The sequence below is a fragment of the Pygoscelis adeliae genome, unplaced genomic scaffold (assembly GCF_000699105.1).
Source record: "Pygoscelis adeliae isolate BGI_AS28 unplaced genomic scaffold, ASM69910v1 Scaffold286, whole genome shotgun sequence".
Classification (NCBI taxonomy): Eukaryota; Metazoa; Chordata; class Aves; order Sphenisciformes; family Spheniscidae; genus Pygoscelis; species Pygoscelis adeliae.
The window spans coordinates 166,802-186,947 of NW_008825076.1; the positions used below are offsets into that span (position 1 = coordinate 166,802).

A 20,146-nucleotide genomic window follows, 5' to 3' on the forward strand; every position below is an offset into this window, starting at 1 on the left:
CCGCCCTCCCAGCCGCCCCGGACGGCTCTCTCCCCTCTGTCGCAGCGCCCTCGACCTGGTCCCTTTTGGGATCAAACCCCTCCTCCGGCGGGCCGCGGCCTACGAGGCCCTGGAGAGGTACCAGCTGGCCTACGTGGACTACAGGACCGCACTGCAGGTGGACTGCTCCGTACAGGCGGCACACGACGGCGTCAACAGGTAACGCTACACGGTCCTCTCGGCGGGTAATACCCGGAGGCTTGGGAATACAGCAGCTTGGTTAGCCGCTCCCGCGAGCCTCGCCTTGTTTCTGCAGCCGTGTCAGGAGCGAGCTGGGTCCCGAGCACACGGATGAAGCAACCGAGGGCTCCGATGCGTCGCGCAGGGCGCAGGCCTGGCCGCGCTGCCTTCGTCTGCTAGCACCCTTAGTTCCTTTCAAGGTGCTGGTTGAGGGCTGGGAATGAATTCCCTGGGACTGTTTCTGCTCTGCTCAGTGCCTATTTTAAAACAAATAATAAACTACAGGCTCCGGTGCCCTATCCGTTAAGCCTCCCTATGCTGACTGGGTTTACAGGCTGCCGTAGTCCTTTTCTCTTCCTGGAGCCGTCTGCTTCACTTCATCGCTTGCCAGGCTGAGGAGCGACATGCACACCTCTCGCTCGGCTGAGCGCTGACCGCTCCAGCCCTCGTCCTGTGGTGTTTTTAGCCCTGCTGACATGAAGAAGCTCCTTTCATTAATGTCCTGCCTGTAGAAGGAACTTAGTTTAGATGCATGTAAAGGGGTTAGTGGAGAGATGCTGTCCTCGATACATGAGCCAGGTTAAAAAGTGACCCTACTGGCTACTGCATGGCCCGTCCAGCCATCAGACGGGGTGACTGCCAGCTGTCTCTTCCAGGATGACTAAAGCCCTGCTGGAGAAGGATGGTGTGAACTGGCGCCAGAAGCTCCCACCAATCCCCACAGTCCCTGTTTCTGCCCAGACGAGGTGGAGCATTCCTTCTGCCGGAGCCCCCGGGGCAAATACTCCTCCTGCGACTGCACCGGGGGGAGGACCAGGTGAGAGCGTGCCCTTGGGCCGGGCACAGAGCCCTGTGCCTCAGAAGGGTGATGAACAAGGCAGCTGCCACGCCTGCTTGGCAGGTCTGCAGCTGGGGCTGAGGCCTGGGGAAACCTGGGCCTGGTTCTGCCACAGCTTTTTTGGTTGATTCTGGATCCTTTGATGTCTCTGTGTCTCACCTCTGGTATGGGGATATTTGCTTTCTGAGAGGCTGTGCTGATCTTGTCAGTTTTATAGCGTTCTGTATTCTTTCACGCTGTTTCCAGACCAGACTGCTGCTGGCACGGAGAGAGCTCGAACTCTGAAGGAAGAAGGAAATGAACTTGTAAAGAAAGGAAACCATAAAAAAGCAGTTGAGAAGTACAGTGAGAGTTTAAAGCTCAACCAGGAATGTGCGACTTACACTAACAGGTACTTCCTGGCCCTTTATAAAAGCCACCATGGTACTTCTGTCAGAGCTGTCTAATGTTTGCTCCCAAACAAATGAATAAAAACCACCCACACATTTGCCCCAAGTGCAGTCTTCCCTGTAGTTTGTGTAACGTTCTTTGATCAACTACTGCAAAAAACCCTTGGAGACACTCAGCTTAGAGCTGGTAAGGGATTTCTCCCTTTAATGCTTGTCTGCCAGGACTCTTATTTTGAGTAGTGTCTGCTGTCCCATGAACCACAAGCTGCAGACTGCTATACTTAAAGACTCCTAAGGCAACTGCAGCAAGCAGAGCATGTTCTGAACTGGTATAGCTAGGAACCTGCACCCTTGAAGTGCAGGTTCTTAGCGTTAGAGCAGGTTACTCTAAAAAGCCTCTTCACCCCCCGCCCCCCAAGACTAAAAAACTGTTTCCTCTTTTCCGCCCTTTTAACTGAAACAAACTTGAGCTCAGGAAGTAACGTTACATGACACGTGAGGCTAAAGGCTGTTTTGGAGTCCAGCTTTGTGCTGCGCAGGGGTTGGCCGAGATCTGCTATGTATGTTGCGGCAGTAGATGCTGCTTTTAGCCAGAGGTCTCTAACCAGGTAATTGTATTGCAGAGCGCTCTGTTACCTGACTCTGAAGCAATACAAGGAAGCAGCACAGGACTGCACGGAAGCTCTGAGGTTAGATCCTAAAAACGTTAAGGCACTCTACAGGCGCGCTCAAGCACTTAAAGAACTGAAGGTAAGTAAGTCGGGAGTTTTCGAACAGTTTTAGGCTCGGACTAGAAGCCTGTGAATGCATGATTAGGGCAAGAGATGCCGTTTAGAACTTGTTTCTGTGCTAGACAACATCTGCCATCAGATAGCTGAGACCTGTGTGGACTGGGGGGGGATTTTCTTTCACATCACTATTTGCCGATTGGATCTCCCGAGTTTCTCAGCACCGGGTCCTGTTTCTAGAGATGCTGGAAGCAGCTATGTGTTGTGTTGAGCTTTACCTTTTTGTGTCTGGCGAGGGACTCTCTAGGCAGTACTGGAAGACTTAACTGCATTGGTGTTGGACTCAGAACCTGAGCGATGAAATTGTCTTCTCAGCCCTAGTTTAAGCGTGTTTTAGAACAGCTACATTGATGCCAGTGCTTAAGCAATTACACAGAAGGAGTCACGGGCTTAGTTGTGTTGCGGGGTAGTAATTCTGCAACAAAAGCCTTAGACTGCATTTTCAATGTACTAACATTTAAAAAATACTCTCCTTTTAGGATTACAAATCAAGTATTGCCGATATCAAGAGCTTGTTGAAAACTGAACCAAAGAACACAGCTGCACTGAGATTACTGCAAGAACTGAACAGAGCCTAGGGTAACCAAGCAACAAGGAAAGCTTTGTTTTCCACTGCAGAAGAAAGCTTTTCCACTTCTGATGTTGTTAGAGGGACCAATCTTAACGCAGGATCAGTATTGAAATCTATCTTCCACTGCTGCTGAGATGTAACAGGTTCTGTGCCGGCACAATGAATGTTAAGACACATAATCTGTATCAAACTCTGTTATCTGGCTCTAAGATCATTCAAAGTTTTAATGCCCCTCCCTGAGGGGCATAGAGATTAACTTCCCTGGTTGAAGTCAACTTGCCTGTAACTATTGGCCTCAGGGACTCTTTCCATGTTGGCTAAGATGCATGTGAAGTGGCTATTCTCTTTCTGAAGAGCTACAAACAGAGGTTTTTTTGTCCTTATTCGGGTGACAGTTTTGCTTCGTTTGTGCTGCTATTACTTAAATAAGGTTGCTGCAGGAACTGCCGCAGTTGCCCTAGCACCACGTACCATTCTTGTAACAGAAGCACAGTGACCTGCACAGGGCCGAGCTTGTTCCTTCTCCCACTTGATGCCTGCTGGCCCTCAGCTGAGTTTCTGCTGCTTAATGTGGCTGGGCAGATATTTACAGTAGCAGCTTTCTTTTATTTTTAATTATTCTGCACATTTAAGGAAGCAGCAGCAAATTAAGCCTGCCTTGTTACACTGTGCACTACTACTTTCAGATTCTGGGTGCTTGGGAATTTTACAATTGTTTTTTTTGTTTTTTTAAAAAAAAACCACTTTATCTCTTCTGTGCCTTTTGAGTAGTTGCTACAGGGTGTTACAGGGAGGAGGATATGCAGTAACATCCCAGCTGAGGTCTGGTGTACAACTTCAATGCATGTTTATACTTTTTGATCTTCTTATCTGGTATTGATGGCACTGACTTAAGATGGTAGGTAAAGAGAGATTTGGAGTTATTCTATGAACCGTTAAAACCAGTTCTCATTAAAGCCATGTTTATTTTCATTTCATAGATGTGGTTTTTTACATGATGGATGGTATAGGGGAACTGGAAGACTTTTTTAATGACTTGACTTCATACTGTCCTCGCTTTTTGTCAGAGGACTTCAAGTGCTGTATAATGCCTTGCTTTGGAAGCCAGCTGTCAGACAGGGACAATAACATCGCTCAGCCTTGCACACTGTGCATGGGTAGAGTGCTTTAACTAGTAAGTCAAGATGCTGGACAGCACTAGACCTGAGCCAGCTGCTTACAGTACAGACCAAGAGATAGAAGCTAGGCCCTATCTTTGTTTCCCACCTTACCCGCTTCTCCCAGCAGTCAGGGTTTCAGGCAGGTACCCCACTGAAATGAATTTAGAAAGCAGGCATCACTTTAATGCCATTAAAGACAGAGAAAGATTTCTTATCTTAGCCTGACACTGAGTAGTTTTTTGTAGGTCCCAGGGCTGTACTCCATCAGCCGTAATGGGCCAGGGCTTGAAACAACAACTCCCTGAGGGGCACAAATTGCTCCATTCACTCCACTCCCACTTCTAAGCGCCACAGCTCCATTGATCCTGCAACCAGCACTTGCTGGAGCTTTTAGCAAGTGAGTGTGATGGATTTCAGGGTGGGGACGCGCAGGCTAGCAGTACACAGATAGCAGAGGAATGTTGCAGAATACAGGAGGAAGACTGACTTCACTTATTTAAGAGCTATCATTTTAAGAGCCCTGCTGTTATCTGGAGTGGCAGATACCTGCACTGTTCAACTACAATTCATTACAACACCTCTAAGCAGCAGCATTCACCGCCTCTTTCCCCTCTCAGCAACAGCAATGCATTTTTGTACCTTATCTCTAAGACTTTTCCCCAGCAATACCACCAGGTAGACAACAATCAAGCATTGCAACAAGACACGCTACTTAAAGCCCAGGGTCCCTTCTGCTCCAGCAACGGTGCTGCTGCCCATGCAGGACGCTTCCCAGGCATGCAAAGGTAGCGCTGTCCACAGGGGCAGCTGCTTGTCAGAGGCACACCTTCATCCACCCCTTTCAAAAGGCACAGCAACTATTCCAAACTAGAGACTCCAGATTCAAGTTTGCATTGCTGCTCCTGCCTCAACTCCCTAAAGCCTCTGACTTCCCTGAGGAGTTCAGCCAGGGAGCTACTCCGAAAACTTTCTAGTATCCTCCGGTATACATGGGGATCCAAGCTCCACCTTCACCTTTTCTGATAAAGATTTGAAAGACCCTGGTCCTTGTTCGTGTCCTTTTTTAGGCTATTCTGATGTCGCTGTGTTCCTTGGCCCCACGCTGCGTTCCCTCTAGCCTTACAGCCGTCTTCCCAAGCCAAGCCATCTAGCATCGTAGGTGGTGTCACAGGCGCATCTGAACGGCCTGTGTTCCTTGGCCCCACGCTGCATTCCCTCTAGCCTTACAGCCATCTTCCCAAGCCAAGCCATCTAGCATTGTAGGTGGTGTCACAGGCGCATCTGAACGGGCCTGTTACACCTGAAAAAAGGTTGCAGACAAGCTAGCCAACAGCAGAATGAAGTCTGCCTGTACAGTTCCGTTCCAGCTTCTTATATGCATTACACATGCAAATACACATTTTTACTCTAGAGTCAAAGCATAAAAGCTTCCAGCCAGTTACACTTTGGGAGAAATAATATACAGGACCTTCCTTTAAGTTGTTAAGAGGATTAAAGTCCTTTATAAGCATCTCGCTGAGAAAGAGATAGCTAAGTAGTGCACAGTTCAGGCATCCGCTATGAGGAAAAGAAATATTTAAGGAGGTCAGAGGAAGAATTGGCAAAAAAAGGCAAGAAAAAGGATTGATGAAAAGCCCCAGGGAAGAGTCCCAGCTGAGCAGAGCAGACACCATGCAGGAGCAGATGTGTAAGTGATTCTATTAAAATGCTGGAAGGAAAACAAGAGGTAGGAGGAATGACTCAGCAGCGAGTTGAAGCGAGAGTATGATACAGCACAGAAGGAAGATTGAGCCGGCAACACCAGCACACAAGTTGGACAGAAAGAAGGTAGGTGGTGCTGGTGGAGACGTGCTCCTGTCAGCTCAAGGAAGCAGTCAAGTAAGGTCAATACATCGCCAGTCTCAAGTACCAAGGAGCCTCTAGGGACTGAAATTCCTTTCCTAAACAGGAAAAGTAGAGCATTAAGGCCAGGATGATGACAGCGACATGCTCTGGGAGAGGCCCAGAGGGCAGAACATAGTAATAACAGGTCCCAGCTAGTCCTGCAAGCAGGGAGTATCCCAGTGGGACGCAATGCAGTTATGAATGTTTTCAGGCCCGCTGGTCAGGAGCACACATTGGAGAAGCAGCTTTTGATTTACAGCTACCCCACAATACCTCAAAAGCTGGGTTGTGGGCACCAAAGACACACACACAGTGTGGTGACCAGCAGAAGACGCTTGGTGCTAGTACTCCTGTGGGCGTACAAGGTCTATTACAAAAGGAGAGCCGCAGGAAGATGATGTCTTTTAAAAAAGAAGTTAAAAACAGCTAGCTAAAAATAATAAAATCCGGGTAGATGGTATGAAGTTTGCTTAAAGCCGTCCTCCTAGAGAGTCAGAATAGATCAGGAGAGCCTGTTGGTTGGCAATTTGTTCATTTAATCCTATATGTCCCTTCCTATAAGCTCTCAGGACTGCCGCCCCACCAGCATCACAAGCTTCAAATGCTAATTACAGCAGCCTGACCTAAGTCCATCCCTCCACCTGCATGAAGCGGAGAAAAAGCATTTGCTGTCTTTCTGCAAAGGGAACTGACCCATGCTTTGGGGGTGGAAGCATCGGTTCTTTATTAGTGTCAGCTACAGGAACAAATAAAACTACAGAACCCAAAAAATCCACTAAAAATGATGATTCATCAGCACTTGTCATTTCCTGGGCAACTGAACCAGGCTGGGTTCCACACTAGATTTCACAAGATGCTTTCAGTAGCAAGAAGAGAATTAGCGTGGGGATTTTTTACAGGTGCAGGAGGAAGCAATTCTCTAAGGTTTACAATACACACACAAAAAAAAAAATAGGATGGGGCACTGAAGACAAGCCAGGGTCACTGTACGGGCACGATTCCAAAAGCACAGTGGGGTTGCTGCTGCTGCTCTTCTGCAAAGGCAATGTTCTCAGGGCTGGCTCTCAGTCCTGAAGTCTACAAAAAAACCAACAAAGAACCCACATATGTAATTTTCAACTGCTAAAGGAACAATTTCATCCAGACAAGAATTCACCTGAACTCGGATTAACACACCGTTTCCTTGTGATCACAAGTCAAGAAAATACTGTCTTCAAAGGGGTACATGAGAGTCCGAATTGCTTGTTAATGGGTCTGTCCCACCCTCAGCAGCAGGGCCAGCTCTCCTGGTCAAGCCCACACAGGACCGCCAACATTTTATAGGGTATCTACTGACAAGGTTCTGCAAAAAATACTGGGAAATCCCAGGAGAGATTGTGCCAGTCCCCACTGGACCTACAGAAAAGCCAGGTCCTTTCCTATCTGCCTTCCTGGTTGCACAGTCATTGCCCTTGTGAACACAGAAAAACCACACAGAACCATGTCCCTGCAGTACAATTAAGTCTGGAAAATGGAGAATGTGATTTAATAAGTGGAATATTACAGTCAAAGATACTTACATTGCTCATCAAGCCATACTTGGTCTGGACACGAAACCAAATCCCCAGTTTCAGCATCAGAAACCAGAGACCCTGAGCACACCATGCACACGCTGACACTTGCAACAGCTCCCTGCACCTACCCCGAGTCACTGCAGGAACGCCACGGCGCTGCTCTTGTGCGACGTCTCGGTAGCCTGGTGTGCTTGGAGAACAGCAACCGCTTCCTCGATCTTACAGAAAGCACAAGGAGGGGAAGAGGTTGAGTTGCTCCAGAGGAGCACGCTACACAAGATCGGGACCTGGAATATTGCCTATCTGGCCTCTGCACAGACCCACTTCCAAGAGGTAAAGGACTTTAACAATAACAATAATTATAAAATCCAAGTCTGCTGCTTCTGCAGGAGACTGATCAGCTCACAGACCTCTTCTGCCTCTTCCCTAGGAAAATGCTGGGGCATCTCTCCTTTTCTATAGGAGTCAGAACTGTTGTCCTGGTTTTGACTGGGATAAAGTGAATTTTCTTCCCAGTAGCTGGTACAGTGCTGTGTTTTGGATTTAGCGTGAGAACAATGTTGATAACACACTGATGTTTTAGTTGTTGCTCAGTAGTGCTTACACTACTCAAGGACTTTTCAGCTTCCCATGCTCTGCCGACTGAGAAGGCTGGAGGTGCACAAGAAGCCGGGAGGGGGCACAGCCAAACTGCCCAAAGGGACATTCCATACCATGGGACGTCATGCTCAATACATAAACTGGGGAAAGCTGGCCGGGGGGGCCGCTGCTCGAGGACTGGCTGGGCATCGGTTGGCAGGTGGTGAGCAATTGTACTGTGCATCACTTGCTTTGTATATTCTTTTATTATTATTATTTTATTTCAATTATTAAACTGTTTTTATCTCAACCCACGAGTTTTCTCACTTTTACTCCCAATTTTCTCCCCCATCCCACCGGGGCGGGGAGCAAGCAAGCAGCTGTGTGGTGCTCAGCTGCCGGCTGAGGTTAAACCACAACTGTCCAGAGAGAAATCAGACTTCTCCACAGGTGGAGCTGCCTGAGACCACCCAGCAGAGCCCATGTTCATTCAAAAAAAATGTCAGTGAAAGGGTAAAAGTGAATCCTGCCTCCAAGGAGCAACAAGGAGATGCAGTCAATTCACTGCAACTGTTTTGATGGGAACCAAAGCTAAATATTCACCAGGATTAAGGAGGAAACTGAAAAAAAATGCTTCAGAGACAGCATTTATCTGGTTTCTATTCTCAGGAAAGAGCATTTCCCCCTCTCCTTCTGGGGAGCGACACCCACGCCGCTTTTCCCCTGTCACTTCCCAGTACCTCCAAACCACCCTCAGAACTTGGCTCTGTTGCTGAAGGCGGGCAGGCGTTCAGGCACTGGGTGCGGTGCCATCAACCCAAGGCCCTTTCTGTTCATTTTTCACTAAAAAAAAAAAAAAAAAAGCAGCAGCTACTTGCTGCTCCCACGGCTATCAGCGTCCTTGGTGCATTTTCTGGGTCATGATCACCTTTCCTTGCAGCAGCAGGTAGTTAGGCCTTTGGGATGTGATTTGTTTGGGCACCGAGTGCCTCCTACCTTGGAGCGCAGGGAGTCGGGGGATTCCAGGAGCAGCAGCAGCTCGGAGTTGTCTATCTCCAGCAGCATCCCAGTGATCTTGCCGGCCAGCGAGGGATGCATCGCGTGGATCAGAGGGTACAGGCGCTCACCTGCTCCAAACACCAGGGAGGACATCACCACTATGCAAGACCTCCAGCATTTTCAAACCCAGCGCCCTCCTGCCCTCCCAGCTCTGTCCTTTCAACTAAAAAGGGATAAAAGGGTGGTGGTGGTGGAGGAAAAGTCACTGCTCACAAGCAAACCTACTCCAGCATGTCACAGCAACAGCGTTTGCAGGCAGGGAAGCTGCTGGGTGAAGCCAGGCAGCAGCAGGCACCTGCCGTGGGAACAGGGCAGCGGAACGGCGAGCACTGCCCATGCCTGCCCACCAGCGTGCACGTGGAGGGGCCCGCTTCTGCGGGAGCGGTTTCCTCCTGGGGAGGGAAGAGCTGGTCCGTGACCTGCTGTGCTTTTGCCAGGCCAAGCCCCCGAGGCAGGCGGAGCAGGACAGCCTCCCTGCAGCAGGGCGAGCGATCCCTTCCCACGGCACAGGCACTGGCCGCTCCACCAGCGGGACGCCAGACGGCACCCGAGGCCCAAGGACTGTGCGGCAGAGCTGACCCTAACCCTTAGAGCCACCAAGCTGTTCATCGGCGCCCGAGAGCAGCGATGCAGGATGGCTCGGGAGTTCAGGGGAATCACAAATGCCCTGGTACAGCCTGGCAGCTCCAGCAGGCTGGAGCTCTGCCTCTCCTGCAGAGCTTCGCCAGACACTGTCTCACTGCCAGACAGCTAATACAGACAGGGAGTGGTTTTGCTGCTTCCATACCCTTCCAACACAGCCCAAAGTTGTTTTGTTTTGTTTTTTTAAAAGCACCATAATATCAGAGCAACCCCAAAGGCTTACAGCTTTTCCTAGCAGCTAAGTTTTCCTTGGTGCATGCAAGTCCACATGCCCTCATGTGCATGCACAGCCCCACAGCTGGACCTACTCCAGCAGAGCAGCCATGACACCCACCTATCATTTGCTTCTGCTCCTGAGGAGGGGCTGCTGCAAGCATAGATGCTGTCAGCGGCTCCTGCCCCTGGACATGCACAGCAGGTTCTCCCACCTGGAGAAAAAAAAACAGAGAAGAGCAGCAATCAAAGGCTGGAAGTGATGTGCGAGTTACCTGGCTTGCAGGAATGGTGCTGGTCCCCAAACGCAGTGGGGCATTTCACCCTTCCGAGATGCTGATGCAGACTCTGACATTGCCTGTTTGTATCCAAACGCCAGCTTCCAGGAAAGCCGGAGCCAGGCATCACAACTGCTACTGGATCTGTAGCCCCAGTCACCCCAGCAGCCCGTGGGAAAGGTCCCCATAGCACGAGTCGTGAACGGAGCCATGGAGCTGCCTGGGGCCAGCAGTTGCGTTAACCCAGAGCAGGACTGGGACCGATGAACGTTGCGGTGACTGTGCCGAAGCCGGGAGCCCACAGGGCGGTTACCTGCGGGGCCACCACGGGTGGCACGTGCCCCATAGGCTGGACGTTCCTGACGGCCGAGGAATACTTGTACTGTGGGGCGCCCCGCGGCAGGGTGGGCGAGGATGGCACCCGAGCACTGACCGTCTGTGTCCCGATGTTGGCTGCAATGGGGACAGGAATGTTTGTAAGGAGCCCGTTAAACGCATGCCTGTGCAGAGGAGGCTGAAGCCACAGGGGCAGTGTGCCCAGCCAGAGGGCCTGAAAAATCCCCCCCCATGGGCTCAAAGCAGCCCCCAGGTCAAAGGCAGCTTTCCTGGGACAGGCAGGGCACTGCCATCCTGCCCGCTGGGCTGGGGTGGTCTCATTTTGTGCAGAGGGCAGGAGAGCTGGCAAAGGCACCTACGCCCCGCTGTCTGTCTTCCAGAAATGCCCGTCTGCATCAGCAGCCAGAGAACAGGGACGGCACTGAGGAGGGGGGGGCTGCAAGAGCAAGTGCCCCTGTCCCCCAGCTCACCCTGGCTCCCCTCCTGCAGGGAGGCAAGGGCAGAGAAACGAGGGGACAAGGACAAAAGGAGAGGGGACAAGCCAAAGACAGCCCTCCTGGTCCCCCTGCTTGCTTCAGCAAAGACACTCAACGCAAAGATGACCTTGGGCTAAACCGCACGAAGCTGGGAGGGTTGTAGGTAGATGCTGCCCCACCAGACGGTCCTATGTTTTGGGCGACATCAGACCTTCCCCCACTCACCAGGTGGGCAGCTTCCACCCTGCACTACTTAAGCCTCTCCTCAAAGCCTGTCCACAGAGGTGCCTCAGAGGGGGCTACGCTGCGAGCCCCAGCGAGCATCCTCCTCTTCCTCGCTCACACGAAAGGCAGAGGGGTGACGGGACAGACACGGGGTTGAAGGACTCTTGGGGTGAGGAGCGCTCTGGGCACTGCGTGCAGGACAGCAGCTCAGTCACCACCCCACCAGCCCTGCAGGAGCACAGCCACGTCACACTGGCAAGGTGGAGGGGACCCCCCAGGACACAGGGACAGCCCCAGCACAGCAAGGCACTAGGGATGCCAGCAAGGTCTGGTTCTCAGACCATAGCTCTGAACACCTCTAACATGAACGTGTTTTACTGGAGGCTTGGCCTTGGCAGCAGTTCAGCTAGAGCTGGTGAGAACCTCTGCTTCTGCCCAAGAGGTCCTTTCCCAACCTCCACCTCAGTCTGAGTACTAAGCCTAGGTTGTCATGGCTGCATCATCTTCATCTTTAATGAACGTATTCAAGGAACAGTGGCCAACAAGACCAATCTGCATATCAGAGACCTCCCCCATTACCTGAAAGACCACAACCTTCCCCAAAAGTTACATGCTTATTTACTACAGACTCTGCTCCAGTCCCATCACATGTGAGGGCACCATCTGGACTCCTCCACGAGCAATCCCACAAACCGATCCATCTTCGGAAGCAGACCCAAGCTCGCAGCAAGCACCCTCGCCCACGCACAGCCGCTATGGCGATGTCTGAGGCAGGTCCTTCCCCCACTCACCCACTCTCTGGGCCTGGGGGGACACACGGGGCACCTGGGTGGAGGCCTGTCTCATGGTGCTGATGTTGGACAGCAGGCGCCGGGGTGGTGCGGCAGCCCTCAGGATGGGGGTAGCTGCAGGGTACGCTGCTGTAGAGATGGAGCACGATTAATAAAACTTTTTGGTAGCAGAGACATGGAAGGAGACGTGGGGGGGGTAAGCGACCATGGCTGGGGAAACCTCAGGAGCACCTCACTTCTGGGTCAACCCTAACACCTCATCCCCCAGTGCCCATCACCGTGACCCCTGCACCAACCCCCCCATGCACTTCTCCTGGCGATGGCCCCCTGTGGTTACACGCTTTGTGCTGCTTTTAGAGACCATCAGTCCCTAACCAAGCCCAGCTCGCACCAAGAGCCCTGGGGAAGAGACAGGCTGACTCACGGGGAGGCCGGGAGGGCTGCGCACTCCAGCGAGTGGCAGGACGGACTGGGACAACTGGGCTGGGGCTGTAGAAGGTAGCTCTGGTTTGTGGCTAGGAAAGGAGAACACGTTATCCAAGGTAGCTTGGGAGCTGAGCTGAGCCAGATCTAATGCAGAGCATCTCAGTGGCCACCGTGCATGGACAGGTGAGCCAAAACCATGCTCTGCAGCATGCTGGAGCACTTTAAAGATCTATCTTCAGTCCTGCTGCCTGCGTGTCCTCCAGCAGCTCCACTTATCTCCTCCTCACGAGCTCTTGCACCTCTGTAACCCTTCTCCCTCCCCTCCTTTCGCTGGGGACTCTTTCTCCATGCTCACACCCTCCCACCAAACTCCTCCTTGGTGACCTCCTCTGAGGAGTGGCCGGTGGCTACTAAATCCCCAGCCCATTGCCTGGAGCACCTGCAACCCGCCAGCGTTTTGGCAAGCCCTGCCTCTCATGCGGAAGCCCAGCGCTGATCCCACCGATCCCACGCCAGCGTGCGCTTGGGTCTGCACAAACCGAGATACGCTCCTCAGCCCGCCCCCCCCCCCCCTCCTCCAGCGCAGGGCAAATTCGGGTCCCCGTGTGAGGCTGCCATTTGGGCGCAGAGACTCACCTGGGGGATGGGGGGTAGGAAGTACCCTGGGGGGGGCTGGAAGGAGCCCAGGAGAGGGCCGGGCAGAGCCCTCATGGTGGCTAATCTCTGCATGTACTGGTTGGTGAGGATTGCTTTCCGCTCCTCTTTCCTTTGAGCGAGCGCGACGTAGAGAGGCTTGGTGCTGACGATCCGCCCGTTCATTTCCGTCACAGCCTTGGTAGCCTCTTCTGGGGAGGAAAAACATACAAACCCAAACCCTTTGCTGTGGCCACCCTCTGTCATCACCTAAAATTGGATTAGAACAAGACAGCTAAGTCCACAGATCGCCGCAGCACCCGCAAAGCACAGCGTGGTGGTGGGGGGCACGTGGGACCCGCAGGCACCCCACTGCAGCCCCCACACCCAGGGTGGGACAGATGGGGCTGCACCTGTGGGGCTCCACGGAGAGGTTTCTCCAGGGAAGGGAAGGATTTGCTTGGGCAAAACCAGGAGGTTTGGGAAATGAAGATGGCAGAGTCTGGGCAAGCCCAAGATCTGCAGCCTGTGATCTTCCAGGGGGTCTGTGCCCCAGCCCCGCAGGAAACCCACGGGCCAGCAATGCGCCAGGGCTTAATGCCACAGGAGCCAGCAAGGGCTGGGGACCAGCGGGACACCAGGCCCTGCCTGAGGGCCAGGCAGCATCTGTCCCCAGCAGCTGGCAGGTTACCGGTATCTGACCTTAAAGCCAGACCATCCCTCTGCACCCGTACGCACAGCCTTCAAGAGAAGCTTGACACCAGTCTCGGTGGCAAGACTGACACTTTTAATGTTTTGCCAAAAGGCAAAATGCCAGCCTGTCAGCCAGGCAAACCCTGCTCTCCCCAGGGCGAGGTGGCTTTTGGGTCATTTCCATTTGTGTCAGCATCACATTGGTCCTGAACCGCAGAGCAGCTGTGCAATGTTCAGCATGACGTGGCTTTAAGGTCCCATACCCTGCACCTCACCGGGGCTGGGGTAACTCAGCAAAGCTACAAAATATTTGCTGAATCAGTAAGCTCCTCAGGACAGTGTGAGGTATAAGTGGCACGTCCTTCACACTCGGCTTGAGACACAAGCCATCAGCAGGGAACCATAGCTCAACAGGATGACAACCCTGATCCATTTCCGAGGGCTGAGCACACCATCCAGCTGACCCCAGGAGCCCCAGCGACAGCCCTGGTCCCTCACCTTGGCGCTGGTGATGGTGCCGTAGGGAGAGAACTCCTTCCTCAGCCTCTCGTCGTCTATCCCATCATCCAGGTTCTTCACATACAGGTTAACCCCCTGCAAACAGGCAGAAAAGCACCTTGGCCTCTGGGCTCCTGAAGTTCACAGCAGCTTTTCAAGCTGGATGCGTGTTTCACTTGCAGCTCAGCCGGAGGGTGGGACATCCCACAAACACGTCCCCTCCAGAGCTGCCGCAGGACCAGTGACGTGGAGAGGAGCCAGGACCGCATCTGTGCTCCACTCGTAGGCGAGACACCCCGAGTGAAGGGGGTGCCCAGACCATCGCTATGAAGCTGCTCCAAGACCTCAGGAAGCCACCTCATTTCCAGACTAATATTTTAATTTCTGGAAAAGGGCAGACCCGTTTGTTCACCTGCCAGGATCATCCTGGGTTTTGATCTCTCTCCTCTTTCCTGATACTGTTTCCCAGAACGTTACCAGGCAGTGACTGGACCCCTGCGTGGGTCTTTTTTAATTGCAGAAGGGACCCAGCACCCTGATCTGCTCTGGAGAGCCCCGCGCTGTCCCCAAGCTGAGATGTCCCTGGATGCCCGGGGCATGTCCCCAGTGCAGACCTGCAGGACAGAGCACCCCACTCTCCCCTTACCTGGTACCTGCTCACTCGCTCCTGCTTGATCTGCTCAAATTTCCGCTTCAGCTCGCTCTGGCGCTCCAGCCGCTTCTGGGCTCGGCCCACGTACACCATCCGCCCGTTGATCTCCTTCCCGTTCATGTCGGCCACCGCCTGCCAGCCGAGGGAAGGGCTCTGAGCACAGTGGGAAGCTGACAGCCACAGCCCTGCCCTTCACCCACCACCCCGGTCCAGCCCCACCACGAGCAGAGACCTCCCTGGGCGAGGGCAGGGAAGCAGCTCTGCTCCCCTTTGCCAGGTCCTGCCCATCCAGGCACCCCTGCCAGTACCAGCACCCAGGCAAGCATGAAGCCGGTGAGGTTCACCGCCGAGGAGAGGTGGGAACATCAGCAGGCAACAAGCTCGGGGCTGAGAGAGCAGACGGGCAGCGAGGAGCCTCTTGCCTTCTGGGCTTCTTCATGCTTCTCGAAGTTGACAAACCCGAAGCCCTTTGAGCGACCAGTGTTGTCCATCATGACTTTGACACTTAGCGTCTTTCCTGCAAGAGGAAAGGAAAGTATCTGTCTGAAGAAGGGTGCCCACCGAGGGGGTGCCACCGGCACACAGCGCCGTGCTCGGGAGCCACCATGAGAAGCCAGTCCAGCGAGGAGACTGGATGGCCGTGGCAGCGCAGAAGAGCCAAACATCAGGACAGAGAGCGGGGAGCCCCCCTGCGAGGCAGGAATGGGAGGCTGCATGAGGGCGATCCCTCCCACCCTGGAGGCTGCTCTCATTGCTCTTGGCTTTTCAGTTTCTCCAGCCAGTCCACCGAGTTCCTTCGGCCAGAAGTTCTCATCTCCTTTACCATGAATGCATATACTGGGTTCGTATGAACGGTGTTCACAAGTTATCTGAGGTAACGCTGGCCAAGCACGGACAGTATGGTCTGTGGGTTGGCACAACACTAAACCCTGTCTCAAGAGGCTTCTTCCAGTAATGGACTAAACCGAAAAGCCTTTTTTGGTTTCAATTCAGACTCAGCATCTCTTATTCCCAGGGCTCCTATAACCAGACAGCAGGCTGGTTTCAAGACAATTTCAAAAATTAACAAAACAAAACCCTCCACTTTTGTTACCCAAGAAAGTACAAAACCTTTTTTTTTCAGGAGAGCACCTAATAGAAGGTACCCTCCGTCATTGCAGGAAAGTGCATGTAACGTCCTGATGATTTAAGTCACTGCAGCCCTTTGGTGACATGGTGTTTAAGCTAAAGTCAGATCCCATCGAGAGAAGGGGCTCGGTATTTCAGTCAAGCACTCTCCCCAGCTTTCTTTGTAGTTGCCCCAACTCCAGTTTATCAGACATGAGGATATTTTGCTTCAATAACCGTACTCACCAAACTTGGAGAATATTTCCCGCAGTCTGTCATCATCCATGTCATCCCCAAAGTTTTTGATGTAGACATTGGTGAACTCCATCGCCCGAGCCCCAAACTCTGCCTCGCGCTCTTTGCGGGATTTGAAATGGCCAACAAACCTGCAGGAAGCAAGGAAAGGGACATGAAACCCTCCGTGTCCTCTGCAGAGGGAAGACGGACATGGGCACATCTGTCTCGGTACAGGCCAAGAGAGACTCCGTCACCTCAGGCCGTGCTTTGCTCACCCATAAACCCACCATGTGTTTCACATCCAGCAACTTCAGCGTGTCCCACGCTGGTGTTCCCCTACCCAGGCCCCACTTGGCACTACTGAAACGGGGAGAGCAGTAACATAGGGCACAGCCCCATGCTGGGGATGTCACCCCAGGAGACCCCAAAAGACCCCAAGGGATGCCACCAAGCGCCAACTCTCTTCCTCCGAGGCATCCCCAAGCCCCTCGGGCAGCCGCTTGTCTCTGCGTAGACAGGGATGTAGAGAATAAGGTGATGCAATGCAAGCAGAGAGCTGAAGAACAACAAGAGTTCTTCCTGCCCAGATTATCTGATGCTGACAGCCAAGATCGAGGACCAGCCCTGCTTTGTGGGCACTCGTAACACCGCCTCAGCAATAAAACACAGCCCGGGGTTGGACTCCTTCCCCACCGTCAGGAACAGCTCCAAACTGCTATCACACTTCCACTGGCATCAACCACGAGTGACTCACTGCCCCAGAGAGCAGCAGAGCCGCCGCGCCCAGCAGGGACGGGATGGGACGAGGGCAGAAAACAGAGAGCAGCAGGAGGCGGCAGCCCAAGCAGGGCAGGCATTTGCTCCCAAGCGTGCACCAAGGCAAGGGAGGAGCAGAGCCAAGCGCAGAGCTGAGGAGCCACTCTCCTCTCCAGCACTTACACCTTCCGGTCGTTGAGCAACATCCCATTCATGGTCTCAATGGCCCGAGTTGCTGCCTCGTGAGTCTCAAAGTGAACAAAGCCATAGCCACGGGATCCATTTTCATCACAAACCACCTACAAACGCAGAGCAAGAAAGAGGAAAAAGAGACAGACACTGGTTTTCTCCACGCTTGCACACGAGTAAGTCGCAGGAAAACCCCTCCTCATTTTCCAGGGGCATTTACCCTCCCTGACATCCCGCTCCCGCCGTGCTGCGTTTGGGTGTTGGCAGCAGGTCATGGAGCCGTGCGAGCTGAAGGCCAGATGCCCGGTGCTTTATATGATGCCCAGGAGCTCGTGGCTCGCCGAGACCCAAGTGGCATCAATGCACCGAGCTCAGGCAGGACAGCACACAATGTCTCTGTGCAGGGACTGGGAAGAAGCGGGGCACGGGGGAAAGCCCCCATTCCCAGGGGAAACATAGCAGGGCCTTTTGGCTTCAAAGCAGGTGGGAATTTAGAGGAAACTTTGTAGGAAGTGAAACGAGGAAGTGAATTTCAGCTGGCTGGAACACGCTACCGAGAACACGGGGCAGCTCTGCAGCAAGCCCTTTCCCGCAGGGCTCACGTGCATGTGTACCTTGCATGACAGGATGTTTCCGAAGGCAGAGAACGTGTCATACAGGGCTTTGTTATCAATGGAGTCGTCCAGGTTCTTGATGAAGACGTTTCCAACCCCCGACTTCCGGAGCCCGGGGTCCCGCTGGGACCACATGATGCGGATGGGACGGCCTTTGATCACTTCGAAGTTCATGGTGTCCAGGGCTCGCTCAGCTGGCAAAGAAGCAAAGACAGGGGGAGAGAGGAGGGTAACAGAAACAGATCCCCTTCACATCCTACAGCAGCTGAGACAGGCACAGGAATCGGGGACACTGTTGGACAGGGACTCGTTAACCTAAGTTAGACAGGCAGCTCTGCCTCCCAGCGCAGGCAGGCACTGCTCTCCCCTCCAGCCACTCCACTCCTTCCTTTTTAACTCCCCCCCCCCCCCCCCCCACCACCCCCTCTTGGGGGGCCCATGGGATCATCCATTTCACTGCAAGCTCCAGTTTGGCAGATGCCCAACTCATTTACCCAGTAACAATTTTGGCCTCCAGGGCAACTAACCCAACACCTTCCCATCACCGCTGCCTCGCTCCAGCATGAAACACCTTTCAGTTACAGCACTGTATCACTGTGATGCCTGCCAGGAGAGGGGCCTCACTTCACGCCGTGAGCCAGCGGGCAGCTGGCTGCCCCGGGGAAGGGCAGAAGGGGTTTTGGTGCCCTTCTCCATCAGTTCACGGAGGTACGTGACTCTTGCAAGTCACCTTACTCCCCCCACAAGCCCAAAGCCCAGCTGCCGCATCCTCTCCCAGTCCCTAAGAGAGGGGTGTGGGATGTGTCACCATCTGAGAGCAGGTTGGGATTAGTTACAACCAAAACTCAACATCAGCAGAATATTGCCCAAGCCCCAACAGCTGATGCAGCCATTCAGAAAACCGCTGCCCCATTTTCCGCTGCCTGCCCTTCCATCTCTTGCACACCCCAAGCCCCCGTTGCGAGGCAGCTCCTCGGGGCTGCGTTACAGAGAGCATACCATCCGCAGGCTGCTGGAAATTTATGTAGGCATAGCCCAGCGATCGGCGCGTGGCAACGTCCCGACAGACTCGGATGGACATGATGGGCCCAGCAGGCGAGAACTTCTCGTAGAGCATGGCTTCAGTCACGTCCGGGTGGAGGTCTCCCACATAGAGAGAGGCTAACGGATAGCCAGGGCCGCTAGCGTTCATGGTCAACCACAAAGCTCAGCTGCAGAGGAAGACAGACCTGAGGCTGCAGGGCACAGGTTTCGGATCACATACAGCAACCACAGACCCCACGCTGGGGCTGGCCCCACCGCAGCAGCGCAAGCCGTGCCCTTCCCACCAGCAGTGGTAGGACCGGGAATGCCCCAAGGATGCTGCACTTCCCAAATTTTTCAGGGACACTTTACTGTTGGTGCAAAAGCCAAGCTGGGGCGATCTGCACATCACAGCCCTCGTACACCCGAGGAGCGGCCAGGGGGACACAACACACCAGACACACTGATTTGCTCCTTTGGACACTCAAAACCCAAGAGAAATAAAACCCAAGAGAAATAAAATGGAGTTTAATTCCTCAGAAGGTAAACAGCCCTTCTCCAGCAGAGACTTCCACTTCAATTCCTCCGTAACGGCTCCCTCCAGCTGGCTCAGCCAGAGCAAACCCGAGGAGTACAGGTTTGCTTTGGTGCACGGCACTGCCCTGCCAGGGCAGCAGCTTCCCGCGAGCAGCCCTGCAGCCAGCGCTCCCAGCGACCATCTCCATCTCTAACAAGGCAAACGCAGGTTTTTAGCCAGCCCTTCCCAATTTCTCAGCTTGCTGACGAGGCCCCCAAAGCAGGAAAATTGATGCTCAGTCTCTCGCTGGTTTTAGTTGGGTATAAAGTTGCGTGTGAAGATGACAGTCACCGCTTGAGACCCCCAAGGTACTGTCTGGGCAAACAGAAATGCAGGTCCTGCCCTAAAAGCTTGTAAGCCCGTCTTTGGGGCTCTTACCTTAAAGCACAAAAGACCTGAGACACTTGTTGGGATACCCTATGGATGCCCAGAAGAAACGCGCACACACAGGAGAAGTGCATTAAGCACTCCCTCAACCAAAGGCAAGTCACCACCAAGGGCAGAACGTGGAAAAGCCGCGCATCAGCTCCGCGAGAGGGCCCTGCTCCTCCCGCAACCAAGATGCGCCTCCTAAGGCCCTCACAGCAACGCTGACAGCAAAACAAACACGGGCTGACAGAGCAAACGCAGCTTTCCTCTGCAGCTGGCAGGGCAAGGAGCGAGGGAAGGCGGCGAAGAAAGGAGAGGCCCAAGCCAGAGCGGTGAGGGCCAAGCGGAGATCCGGCCCGGGGCGGGGCGGG

General features: G+C 53.4%; 2 protein-coding genes across 2 annotated transcripts in view; one reads left to right on the forward strand and one right to left on the reverse strand.

Moving 5' to 3' along the window:
* The window catches only part of TOMM34 (translocase of outer mitochondrial membrane 34), a 6,097-nt gene extending 2,317 nt beyond the window's left edge, over nt 1-3,780 (forward strand). The window contains exons 2-6 of the mRNA XM_009326828.1: nt 13-198; nt 876-1,036; nt 1,304-1,448; nt 2,070-2,196; nt 2,714-3,780. Of these exons, the coding sequence (XP_009325103.1) occupies nt 13-198; nt 876-1,036; nt 1,304-1,448; nt 2,070-2,196; nt 2,714-2,812 (718 nt within the window). The 3' untranslated portion in view covers nt 2,813-3,780. The remainder of the gene's footprint in view (nt 1-12; nt 199-875; nt 1,037-1,303; nt 1,449-2,069; nt 2,197-2,713) is intronic.
* Nucleotides 3,781-7,536: 3,756 nt separating this feature from the next.
* On the reverse strand, nt 7,537-18,998 carry PABPC1L (poly(A) binding protein, cytoplasmic 1-like). The gene is made up of 14 exons (XM_009326829.1): nt 18,806-18,998; nt 17,807-18,000; nt 17,187-17,302; nt 16,257-16,396; nt 15,326-15,420; nt 14,898-15,035; nt 14,252-14,347; nt 13,064-13,330; nt 12,426-12,516; nt 12,002-12,127; nt 10,502-10,626; nt 10,017-10,110; nt 8,978-9,108; nt 7,537-7,620 (listed from the first exon to the last, which is right to left on the reverse strand). The coding sequence occupies exons 1-14, from the start codon at nt 18,996-18,998 to the stop codon at nt 7,537-7,539; spliced, it is 1,890 nt and encodes a 629-aa protein (XP_009325104.1).
* Nucleotides 18,999-20,146: the final 1,148 nt, after the last annotated feature.